The sequence below is a fragment of the Delphinus delphis genome, chromosome 19, assembly GCF_949987515.2.
Source record: "Delphinus delphis chromosome 19, mDelDel1.2, whole genome shotgun sequence".
Taxonomy (NCBI): Eukaryota; Metazoa; Chordata; class Mammalia; order Artiodactyla; family Delphinidae; genus Delphinus; species Delphinus delphis.
In genome coordinates, this window is record NC_082701.1 from 54936273 (window position 1) to 54948887 (window position 12615).

Here is a 12615-nt window from a genome sequence, read left to right on the forward strand (position 1 = left end):
GGCATAGCCACAGGTGGCTCAAGGCTACCGTATCGGGCAGCCTTGCCCTGGACCGTGTCTGGTTTCCTTTCTAGACCACTCCCAGCACCTCCCCATCCCCTGGTGCAATTTCTGGGACAGATGAATGGGTAAGTAATTACCGAAGTGCTTAGAAGTATTCAAGGAGAACGTTCTAGATATGGTGCTTTGATATGGACCAGCCCTCGACTTCTCAGATGCCGTCCTGGTACAGCCTAGACCATTCCTGAGAGGCCCTCTTACTCTCTAGAAAGGTGCTCTGGGGTCCCAGCCAAAGCCGCAGGCGAACTCAAGGGGACAGGTCTGAGCTGGGTGCTGAGACTCGCTTTGCGTCTGGGCTCTGCGATGACCCCGGTGCCTGGGGACAATTGTCTGTCTTCCTACTGGAAGTCAGTGCCCTACTCATCGATGCCTGGAAGAGTGAATACAGAGCACCTCGTACAACACTGGACCATCCTCGCATTTCTTCCTTTTAAATTCTCACATCCTGCCCCACTTTTGCTGGGCCTGCAAGCAACATCCTGCACTGGAATATTCACTTAAGTGACCTTTAGAAATAAAAGAGCGTCCACACACAGCCACCGTGGGAGAACTTATCCCTCAGTGAAGCCGTGGCGATGTTTCTTCATTATTTACTTTGGGAAAAAAACCTCCCTTCTATAGGAATATATCCTAATTGCATTCCGCATAGCATCTCAGGCCTCCTGAGGCCAGGTCTCCTCCTCCAGCTGTCTGTGTCGAATTAGGTCTGTGTGTCAGATCTACCTGCCTTTCTTCCCATGTCTGGCCCTTACGCAAGCAGAGAGATGTTTTTGCCGGCTGGGTGAGAGCGGGAGTGAGGCGGGCAGAAGCGAGCCAGGCGACCCAGGGTCTCTGAGATGGTCTGGCTTGACTCGGGACCTGACAGATTCCAGTGAAGAAAGAGCAGAGTTTAGCTCAGGAAAGGGAACCAAGAATTTCCTCTGAAAATGAGGATGGGGAGACCTCGAGCAAACTTGTTGGGAAGATATCATTAATTCTGTAAGAATCTGTCTTTTCTCGCAGACATAGAAAACAAACTTATGGTTTACCAAAGGGGAAAGGGAAGGGAGGGATAAATTAGGAGTTGGGAATTAGCAGATACACACTACCATATATAAAAATAGATAACCAAGAAGGCCCCACTGTATAGCACAGGGAACTCTATTCCGTATCTTGTAATAACCTATAATGGAAAAGAACCTGAAAAAGAATAGATATATATGTATAACCGAATCAATTTGCTGTACACCTGAAACATTTTAAATCAACTATACTTCAATTTAAAAACATTAAAAAAAAAATCTGTCTTGGGCTTCAAATCAACTGTTTTTTTTTTCTCTCCTGTACCCACAGGTGGAAATCCCAAATATCCAGAAACAGAGGAAACATCTAGCAAAGCTGGTGCTGGACATGGACTCTTCACGAACGAGGTGTGCTGGGATTTCTTTGCTTTCATTTCTGCTGCTTTGAAGGAGCTGTGATCACGTTTGAGGGGTAGGGTTTTGTGTGTGAGCGTTTTCATTCATTGAGTGTTTCTTGCACCCACCGTGTGTCAGGCGCTGGAGGTCCCGGGACCACGCTCTCATGGAGGCTACAGCCTGGTCTGGGAGTTAGATCTAGGCAAGAGAACACCCACGTGAGGCTGTTTCAGAAGCCGTAAGTCCTATGAAGAAGGGAGCACAGGGTAATTTTGGCAGGAGATGTGGAGAAGCGGGCTGCAGCTTTAGATAGGGTGAAGGAGAGAAGGCTTCTTTGAGGCGATGACACTTGATCTCATAAGAAGGAGGCAACCGTGCAAAGATCTGGTGCAGAACTGCCCGTGACAGCAGGAAGAGCAGATGCAAAGGTCCTGCGATGGGAATGAGGTTGACGTATTCAGGACACAGAATGAAGACCAGCGTGGCAGGGGTGGAAGGGACAAAGTGGGGAGTGGTAGGGACAGAGATCAGAGAGGCAGGTAGCGTGATGTGTCGTCCTGTTTACCCTGAGAGGAGTATTTCTGATTCTGGGGACCTGGTCTCCTTTTCCTGCAGTCGATGGTGTGACTGTGTCTTCTGCAGCCATTCTGTAACCCTGAGACCATCATGGGAGAAGTGCAGTTCCAACAGTGCTGCCCTTCCCCTGCTCCCTCCTCCAGAATCTACCAGGAGATTCCCATCCAGCAGGGGCATGCCATGGCCCTGCAGTGGCTTTGACTGTGGCCGTCATCAGTCATGGTTGTGTGTAAATGCCTTTTTATTTCTTCCAGTGGCATGTGTGCGTACGTGTGCACATTGAAACAGTGCAGACTCGTGAATAATAATACGGAAGGAACGTTTTGGTTCCACCTTTGGTCCTTTGTAGGTCAAGTTTAAGAATCTCCGCATCTTATTTTAATTTTCTTGAGAAAAAGAAACAAAGACAAAACTGGAAATACTTTGGCTGGGAGCTATAGGATAACGAGTCCCAAACCAGGAGTGAATGATGAGGTCCAAGATGCAGGTTGCCTGTTCTCTAGACCTGCGACCTTGGTCAAGTCACTGAACCTTCCAGAATAGTAGTCTCCTCACCTGTGCACAGACAGTAGCAACATTTGCAGTATTTGTGGGCCGACCTGGGAGGTTGTTTGGAGTGTCGGATGAGATCCTGTTTGTCACAGCACTTCCCAAGAGCTTTCCAAAAGGAAGCTGCTACTATAACTAGTTGAGGCACCAGAATTCTGCATTTGGATCAACAGAACGTATAGCACAGTCCCCCAAGACAAGAAATAAATCAGACTAGATTAGCAGAGAAACAGAGTTTCTTTCTTCTTCTTTTTTATTGCGGTATAGTTGATTTACAGTGTTTTGGGTGTACAGCAAAGTAATTCAATTATACATTTCTATCTATCTATCATCTACTTTTTTCAGATTCTTTTCCATTATAGTTTATTACAAGATTGCTCTACAGTAGGTCCATGTTGTTTATCCACCGTATATATCGTAGTGTGTATCTGTCAGCGTTTCTTTAATTCACCTAGTGTTTCCCAGTCCACCTGAATGATCTTTGACATCTGTGCCAACACACCTTGTGAAATGTCAATACATTTTTTCAAAATGAGTCTATTTAAAAGAGGAATCTTAACAGCACTACCATAAAGTGAAAGGCAGTGCCCTTAGCTACAAGTATCAGGTAAATGTGCAAGTGGACAGGATGAAAGTAGTGCCCGTGCTGTTAAGTTTTAGGTCCTGTTGCCTGTGGAAGGCTGTGGTCCTGAAGTCTCCAGTTGCTGAAAAGGGAAGAGGAGGAAGAATTAGAAAGTGATTGAAGTTACTCTGACCCAGATCTGAGGCCCTCCCCCTAGGGCCCTTGGAGGAACAGGGAGAAGGTTGCGTCAGGCATAGTGGTGTGGTACGATTTCCTACAGTGTCCGTGCGCCACGTAAAATGCGTCCTGTAGCCCCAGTGTTCAAGTCCCACATCCCGGCGTCACGTAAGATGATGGCGGGTATGCTGCTTGTTCCACCATCCGGGGGACGGTGGACACCGGGCTCCTGGGTTTGCAGAGTCACTTCCTTCTGTGAGGACCTGGGTTTTAGCTCTGAGATCTCTTCTCTGCTTCTCTAAGGAACACCTTCATTCCCAGCCCAGAGCTTCTGCTCAGAGGGCTGGATGTTAGCATCAAAGCTTGTCATTGCCTTGTCCACTCACATATTTTCATTCAGCCCCCCTTAGGAGAGAGAGTTTCTCCCTGGTGACAGCCGCGGTCAACCTAGTTTTGTCTTATGTTTTTAATGGTGACACCAAGTGGTGCGTAGATTCTGAAACCACAGAGGAGTGTCATCAGGGACCTCTCTTCCATGATTTAACAAACTTCATGTCTTCAGCTCATCCTCTCTTGTGTATTGTGATTTGGTAAGGAAATAATCTACTACCCCCTCCAAGTTTTTATGCTTCTAACCTTTAACTTAGACCCTTGACAACTTTGGTTGTTTCTGAAGCCAACTCACCCCAACTTCTTGCCTTTTCCTCTAACCCTTCCCCTGAGCCACTGTTTCCCAAGATGGAGCAGTGAGCGTAAGACCAGATACTGTGCTACTGAAATGCAAACGTCACCAGCTACTCTTGGAGAAGCAGTTGGGTTCTCACTGCCCCCACCTCTGCCCCACCCCACTTCCCCATTTGGTCAGTCTGCATACATTAGGGTCTATTCCTTGTAGCATACTCCTTCTGAGCCGGGACCTCAAAAAGTGGAGGATGCCAAAGGCAGGGGAGTGGAGAAGACTGGGCTGAAGATGATGAAACAATAAGATGAAACAATAAATGTCCCACTAAAGCAACTTCCCTGTTTCGTTCCAAAACTTCTTCCGGACTCCTTGTCACCCTGAACTGACCTTGAGTTTGCCTTCTATACCCTTCTCCTGGTCTCTGAAACATCTTACCCTTATCTCTGGCCTTTTTCTTTCCATTAGCCTTTCCTTAAAGCTTGTATTCTGTCTTCACCATCCCCAAATCGTAGACTGATGGCATCTTTCCCAGAGAATGATGGGGTCGCCTCAGCTACCTTAGTGGGAAGAAATGAACTTTCTTCTCTTCAAACTTCAAAGCTCAAACTCTCCTTGGACAAGAAGCCTTATTTCTTCTCTTAACAGAGCAGAACGATTGTTGAGTTTACTTCTAAGAGCCTCTGAATGAGAAGATCATCCTTCCTCGAAGTTCATGATTTTTAAAAATGTTTTAATTTTATTGGAGTATACTTGATTTACAATGTTGTGTTAGTTTCAGGTGTACAGCAAAGTGATTCAGTTATACATACACATATATTCATTGTTTTTTAGATTCTTTTTTCAGATAGGTTATCACAGAATATTGAGTAGAGCTCCCTGTGCTTATACAGTAGGTCCTTGTTGGTTATATATCTTATATATAGTCGTGTGTGTATGTTCATCCCAAGCTCCTGATTTATCCCTCCCCACCATGTTTCCCCTTTGATAACCATAAATTTGTTTTTGATACCTGTAAGTCTGTTTCCTTTTTGTAAATAAGTTCATTTGTATCTTTTTTAAAAATCAGATTCCACATATGAGTGATATCACATGATATTTGTCTTTCTCTGTCTGACTTACTTCCCTTAGTAGGATAATCTCTAGGTCCAACCATGTTGCTGCAAATGGCATTATTTCATTCTTTTTTAGGGCTGAGTAATATTCCATTGTATATATGTACCACATCTGCTTTATCCATTCCTCTGTCGATGGACATTTAGGTTGCTTCCATGTCTTGGCTATTGTAAATCGTGCTGCAATGAACACTGGGGTGCATGTGTCCTTTCAGATTATGGTTTTCTCTGGGTATATGCCCAGAAGTGGGATCGCTGGATCATATGGTAGCTCTATTTTCAGTTTTTTAAGGAACCTCCATACCGGTTATACCAATTTACATTCCCACCAATAGCGTGCAAGGGTTCCCTCGTCTCCACTCCCTCTCCAGCGTTTATTGTTTTTCGAAATTCATGATTAGTGGCACTTTTCCCAATTAGTTGCTACCTGTACAAATGTTTCCAAGTTTCCCTTGATATTTTGCTATTCAGTCTCCACAAAGGGACCATTTTGGGGGCATTTTATCACTATTGTATAATATCAAAGTAGATTACTTATCCATTACAAGTAAAATTCCTTATAAATGGAGGGGAAAGGTGTATGTTTTTAAACTACCAGGACAGAATTGGGGGTGGGAGGGAATAAAGGGGAATAGGGAAGAAAAGAAAGAGATAACTTTGAAGAATGTCTTCATTTTAATATACATATATTAAGTGTAATTTGGATTTTAAAAAAAAAACAAATCTAATCCAGATATATAAAACCCTAAAAATCAGCTGAGTGTTTGTGGCCGCTTTGTTTATTTTTTACACTTATATATTGGTGAGTTTTTTTTCCTTCAGATAGCATGAATGGGATGGTGGTTGTAGCTCCCTGATCTACCATAATCGACCATGGAAGTGTGTTCATTATCTGAGATCTAAATTACAGCCGTGACATTTCATATTTTATTTGACTAAGCCTGGGAGGTATTAATTAAATATTTCCGTAGGGCAAACCATTATAAGAAAGAATTGCCCAGGAATTTTTACTAATCCTTATCTGTTAGCTTAGTTTTTTTTTTTTTTTAACATTTTGGAATAGAATATATCCTTTCTAATTTGGATGAGGAATCTTTCTCAGGACACACGTGTCCATCTCTGGAGCTTCAAGCCAGCTTGATGTCCTAAAGCCTTTTTAAGTAATTTTCACATGGGTACGCTTTTTAAGTGACAGAGAATCCTTCATTTTGCTACTTTTTGCTAATAGCAAAGAGAACTAATGTCCCCTTTTTGGGTATTATGATGCCCCACTCTCTAATTTTTTCCTGCACGTAACACAAGAGGAAAGAAGAATTGTACAGAGAAGACACTTAGGGATTCAATTCTTGATTCTCAAAATGAGGGTAAAATCGCACTTTTTGCGTCTACGTTGGATGGACAGTCCGAGAGCGAGATGGAGCCCGCAGGCCTCTTTGGTTTGGTCCGTACGTGGTTGGCCTGCACGGTTCCAGAGGATGCTCTTTAATCTGTTGTCACGTTTCATCTGATGAGTTCACTTGACAGTTCGCAGCTTGTCAGTTTGAAACATCCAGCAACCTGTGGGCCACACTCCTCCTGCCTGGGCCCCATCAGCCCTGATCACCCTCCAGTGAACCCCTGCCAGGTCCCCGTCCCCTCCCTGTTCCGACCGCAGCCAGGCATGGGCAGCCTTTGTCATCCTGATTACAGGATTGTTTTTCTTAGAGCTGAGAAACAGCTTTATATCTCCTGTCCCTGTCACAAGTAGGAAATAAAGGATTGGGTGGGCGAGGTTTTAAGATAATGACCCATTTGACTTATTTTTCCTACTTGCTGGGCCCTATAGGCTGTTGAGTTTACAGCCTCAGGGGGAGAGGCCCGCTGCTGTTCCCTGCTATAGCTACTAGCATCTTAGCATAATTAGAACCTTCTTTCAGGGCCTGCTTTGGGTAATTCCTTGATAATGACTTAGCAACCAGAAATATTTGTGCTTCCCCATTAAAGTTTCCCATGGGGCTCCCTCAGAAGGCCAGTATTCTCTGCAGAGATAAAATATTTAAGAAAATATAAATGAGGTGTTGCAGTGTTGATCAGAGGTTGCTTAGTGCTTACCAGTGGAGACTTTTGCTTCCACATTTGTTTTAATCTTACCCACTTGTCCTCTCACTTAGCACCCGTGATTGGCTTCAGCCAAGTAGGTGAATGTTTCGAAACTCACAGCCCTCAGGATAGGCAGGAAGCTAATAGGAATGGCATGGACCGTGCTTCAGGGGAAGCGGTGGTGAGGTCCTTTGGCCTGAGTGTTCAGAAGACAGTAGGGAGGATGATGGCAAATCGGGGAATCCTTGCTCTGTCTGAAGTGGCCGCTATCCTCAGCCTCCTTCAGTCCTGCCGCTTGGACATTGGAGCCCCCTTTCTCCTGGTCTGGTACTGGGTACGGTTTCGTTATCTCTCCTTTGGAATGAGGCTGTGTCGTTCCCTGGGTGATACTCATGACCAGCTATTTCTCTGCTTCCCACAGTGTCCCCAGGGCTTTCTCTACCTGTCTCACACCTCTCCTCTTTGTCTCCTCTTTCCCATCAGGTGGCAGCAGACTTCCAAGTCTTCGGGTTTGTCCAGCAGCTTACAGCCTGCAGGCGCCAAAGCGGATGCCCTCAGGGAGGAGATGGAGGAGTCTGCCAACAGAGTGGAGATTTGCAGGGTACCCAGCTCTTTGCTCCCCTCCACTGAGAAAGATGGGGAAGCCCTAAGGGAGTCCCTTTCTGTTGGCTGGAGGTCTGTGAAAGCCCTAACAGTGAGCCTCTGGTTGAATCAGCGTCCCCAGGCTTGCCTGCTGACACCTCCAAAGAGTCCTGCATGAGCCCTAAGAGTTGGGGCTTTCATGGTGACCTGGATGCGGGGGGACAGCAGTGCGTGATCACTGATATTCCTGCGTGGTAGGCCAGGAGGAAGTGGCCTCGGTTTCTCCACGAAGATTTTGTAAGTCATCTGAGCCCCAAATCATAGATTCTAGGCCACCCAGAACAGTTGAGAGTTTAGACAATAGATGAGCCTTGACTCCCTGTTGATATTACATTATTTTCTCGTTTACCTTTTACTGTTTCCTGAGTCACTTTATCAGTCCTTTGCTTCGCGGGAGACATACATGTATCTATGAAGTTGAAATGCTAGCCAAGGAGACACTTGCAGCAAAGAAAACCTTCCACTTGTCAGGAGAGGAGGACCTCGTTCTACAAAGTGTGCCTCTGCCCTCGGGAGTGATAGGTGCCCCTCATCACCCATCACCCATGTTCAAATGTTTCTCATCTACTTTCCCCACAAACGTTTTATGGGGCTTTGTCAGCAATACCCGTTCTTGATGCTCTGTGTATATGTACATCTGTATACATGCAGCTATGCCAGTTTTGGTTTGGATCTAAGGAACAAAAATACCACATTTCTAGAATTATGCTGGTATCTGTTGTCTTCCTAACATACAGTTTTACAGGAGAGTGGCCACTTAGCATGCATACATCTTTGTTCTTTGTGGCTTTATCGAGTCTTACCTTGTCCATCAGCTTCTGCTGTTATGACCACCCTGTACAGGTGATTCAGACCTTGCATTCATGTGACATTCACAGTCAGATAGAATTTCTCTCTGGAGTTAGAAACATCAAAAATATCTCGAAAGGATTTGTTCTCTCTCAGCCTCCAGTTCTATGGAGCCAAGCAAAGTTAGACCAATACTTCAGACCCAAGACTCACTGTGGGTAAAGCTGGTTTCTCATTTGAATTCCTGTGTCTACGGCAAAGATCTAGCTGGTGCTATTCGTGAAGAAGCACTCTTCTCTCGTGTTGATTTCCCTTTTACTCTGTGTCTTCTCTACCCATTTACCATGGGTTCATGTCCTTCAGTTAAATCTTGTTTCTTACAAAATTCCTTCTTCACTAGACACAGCAGGGTGATGTTAAGAGGGGCTGCTGGCGAGTTCTCTGGTAGCCTAGTGGTTAGGATTCCCGGCTTTCACTGCTGTGGCCTGGGTTCAATCCCTGGTTGGGGAACTGGGATCCCACAAGCCTCACGGAGTGGCCAGGAATGAAAAAAAAAAAAAAAAAGTGGTGAGGGGAGCTGCTGAATGCAAATATCGAAACGCATTAGAGTAAAAGTTTAATAGCTTCACTCAGTCTTGGGCAGCTTCTTACATAGGCTGTTTTTACCAAAAAATATATTAAAATTCCTTTTCAGAGATTACAAAAGTATTGCATGTTCACCAAAACCAGTGGAAACAATTTGAAAATATATTAAGAAAACACCAATAATTCTTTCCCTTCCTACCCAGCAACCAACCAGCCAACCAACCCACCCCTCTGTTTGCAAAGGAGGTGACCAGTTTGCCTTTCTCAACAATATTTATTAAGATTTGTTGTGAACAATGTGCCCTGTGATGTGCCAAGTGGCCGTAAAAGTTATACGGATAAGGAAGTAAGTGTTAGGACCTGTTACCTAGCCTCCCACCCTTTTTTCTTTTTTATAATCATACAAATATGCCCTCATATATAGCATTTTTCTAGGTACTTGTTTTGTGTTTGTGTGTATGTGTGTGTTTATGAAACAGTCATGTTGTTTCTATTGGTCTATCACTTTTCTCAATTAATAGTACATCCTGGACGTTTCTCCAGGTTAGTAGCTGTACATCTAACTTAGTCTTAATATTGTGCACAGTATTCCTTAGTAAGGAGGTATCTACCATGATATATTTAGCTGTTTTTCCTAGTGGTAGATACTCAAACTAATGTGTTTTGTTTCTTTGTATTTTGGCATCAACAAAAATGATATAATCAACATCGTTTTATGTATATTCTTATACACTGGTAACTTTTTTGCCCTATAGGATAGATCCCCAAAAGTGATATTTTTAGGTAGAAGACTATGTATACTAGTTAAGTTTTAATAGGTATTGACAGTTTACTTCTCTCTCTTTTTTTTTTTTAATTTATTTTATTTGTTTATTTTTGGCTGCGTTGGGTCTTCGTTGCTGCGCGCAGGCTTTCTCTAGTTGCGGCGAGCGGGGGCTACTCTTTGTTGCAGTGTGCGGGCTTCTCATTGCTGTGGCTTCTCTTGTTGCGGAGCACGGGCTCTGGGCATGAAGGCTTAAGTAGCTGTGGCTTGCGGGCTCTAGAGCACAGGCTGAGTAGTCGTGGCGCATGGGCTTAGTTGCTCCGTGGCATGTGGGATCTTCCCGGACCAGGGCTTGAACCCGTGTCCGCTGCATCAGCAGGCGGATTCTTAACCACTGCGCCACCAGGAAAGCTCCAGTTTACCTCTCTTAAAAGGAAACTGGGGCTTCCCTGGTGGCGCAGTGGTTGAGAGTCCGCCTGCCGATGCAGGGGACACGGGTTCGTGCCCCGGTCCGGGAAGATCCCACATGCCGCGGAGCGGCTGGGCCCGTGAGCCATGGCCACTGAGCCTGTGCATCCGGAGCCTGTGCTCCGCAACGGGAGAGGCCACAACAGTGAGAGGCCCGCGTACATCAAAAAAAAAAAAAAAAAAAAAAGGAAACTGCAATTTATACTCCCACCACTAATAAACAGAATTGGACATTTCACTTTATCTTTCTCTGTAATGTATGTTTTTCCTGTTTTCAGTTTTTGCCCGTTCAGTGAGGGAAAAAAAGCTATCCCTATGTTATTGTAATTTTAATTTCCCAGGATGTTAGTGGTCCTAAGTATATCTTTGTGTTTTTATTGGGCATCCTTCCTATATTTCTAGACCTTCTTAGTTTGTCAAATTGTCTATTTGTATTGGCAGTCGGACCAGTATTTCTATTGTTTTTAATAGCAATTTGTGTAAGTTCTCTGTATAATTAGAGATATTAAACTTCCTTCTATCTGCTGTGCTGCAGATACTTTTTCCAGTCTGCCGTTGTCTTTTGATTTTTGTTTATAGTGATGTCTGCCATTAAGCACTTGATCATATACCTGTATTTCCTTTGTATGGGAGAAGACCCCAGGTGGTCCATCAGGCACCTTCCACCTCAAGGTTAAGAAATTTTTCTTCTTTAATTTTGTTTTAATGTCTTTAATGCATCTTATACACCTATTTTGTGCGTGTTAATATACCTGAAATTTATGTTTGTATGTGGCGTGCAGGAGAGATTTGGGTGTTTTCCCCCCATATGAAGAGGTAATTCCTTCATTAGATAAGCCACCTCCCCCTGAAGTGAAATCCCATCATCTGACTCCTCAGCTTTATTTCTGGGCTCTGTATTCCATTCATCTGCTTGTCTGTTCCTGGGATAATACTGTGCAATGTCTCTTTTAATGACTTCATAGCAATTATAATAGTCAATACCTCCCACCCTCTTTCATAGCTATCTTGTCTGGTCTGTGGCCTCTGTTTCATCATATGAACTGTAGGATGATCACATCCAGTGGATAAAACCACGCCTTGTGCTCTCAGCAGCTTTGTTTGCGTGCGGAGCCGATCCCCTTCAGAGCAGGCACTGATGTTTTCTCTAAAGTTCTCTTCTGACTCCCCTTTTATTTCTACTTCATTGGCTGCCAGCTGCTCTAAACATCCCTGTGGTCCTCCTCCCTTCCCTTTCTGGGTTGCCCTAGTTGGGTCACTTCCCCTTCTAGCTTCATGGCTTTGTATTCTCTCAGCCGGATCTCCTGCACTGTGGCAGCCCAGCAAAAGGAAAGTTTGTGGGCTGGAGGTGAGCAAGGTGGCAGCCTGGTTTCCCTGTGTTTAGGCACAGCGAGGCCCAAGCAGAGCTCCCCAGACCTTTAGACCCAGAGAGCTTTGTTTTTTGGGTTTTTTTTAATTTTTATTGGAGTGTAGTTGCTTTGCAGTGTTGGGTTAGTTTCTACTGTACAGCAAAGCAAATCAGCTATACGTACACATAGATACATATAGCTCTTTTGGATTTCCTTCCCATTTAGGTCACTGCAGAGTATTGAGTAGAGTTGCCTGTGCTGTACAGTAGGTTTTCATTCATTTTCTATTTTATACATAGTATCAATAGTGTATATATGTCAATCCCCATCTCCCAGTTCATCCCACTCTCCCCTCCCCCTTGGTATCAGAACTCTTGTTCTCTACATCGGTGTCTCTATTTCTGCTTTGCAAGTAAGATCATCTGTATCATTTTTTTAGATTCCACATATATGTGTTAATATACGATATTTGTCTTTAGACCCAGAGAACTTTAGATCCAGGAAAACCAAGTCAAGGTGGGTTCCATAAGACGGAACCTGCTGGTACCTGGGGCAGGTGGGCAGGTGCAGCGTTTCTTTTTTATTCCTTCTTAGAATTTCCATGTCTCTACTTACATGATCCTTCTGTTCTTGTGTGCTGCCTACTTTTTCCGTGAAAGCCCTTAGCATGTTAATCATATTTTTAAAAGTTCCTAGCCTGATAACTCCGACATTCTTGACACATCTGACTCTGGTTCTCATGCTTGTTCGGTTTCTCCAGACTGTGTTTTTGCCTTTTAGTATGCCTTGCAAGTTTTATCGAAAGGTGGACACAATGTGTACTGG

General features: G+C 44.3%; 1 protein-coding gene across 3 annotated transcripts in view; it reads left to right on the forward strand.

Annotated features, from left to right (window-relative positions):
- The window catches only part of ARHGAP44 (Rho GTPase activating protein 44), a 143529-nt gene that overhangs the window by 90826 nt on the left and 40088 nt on the right, over positions 1-12615 (forward strand). For all 3 annotated transcript variants that reach the window (XM_059997801.1, XM_059997802.1, XM_059997803.1), the window contains exons 6-7: positions 1393-1469; positions 7678-7795. In XM_059997801.1, coding sequence (XP_059853784.1) covers positions 1393-1469; positions 7678-7795 — 195 coding nt within the window. The remainder of the gene's footprint in view (positions 1-1392; positions 1470-7677; positions 7796-12615) is intronic.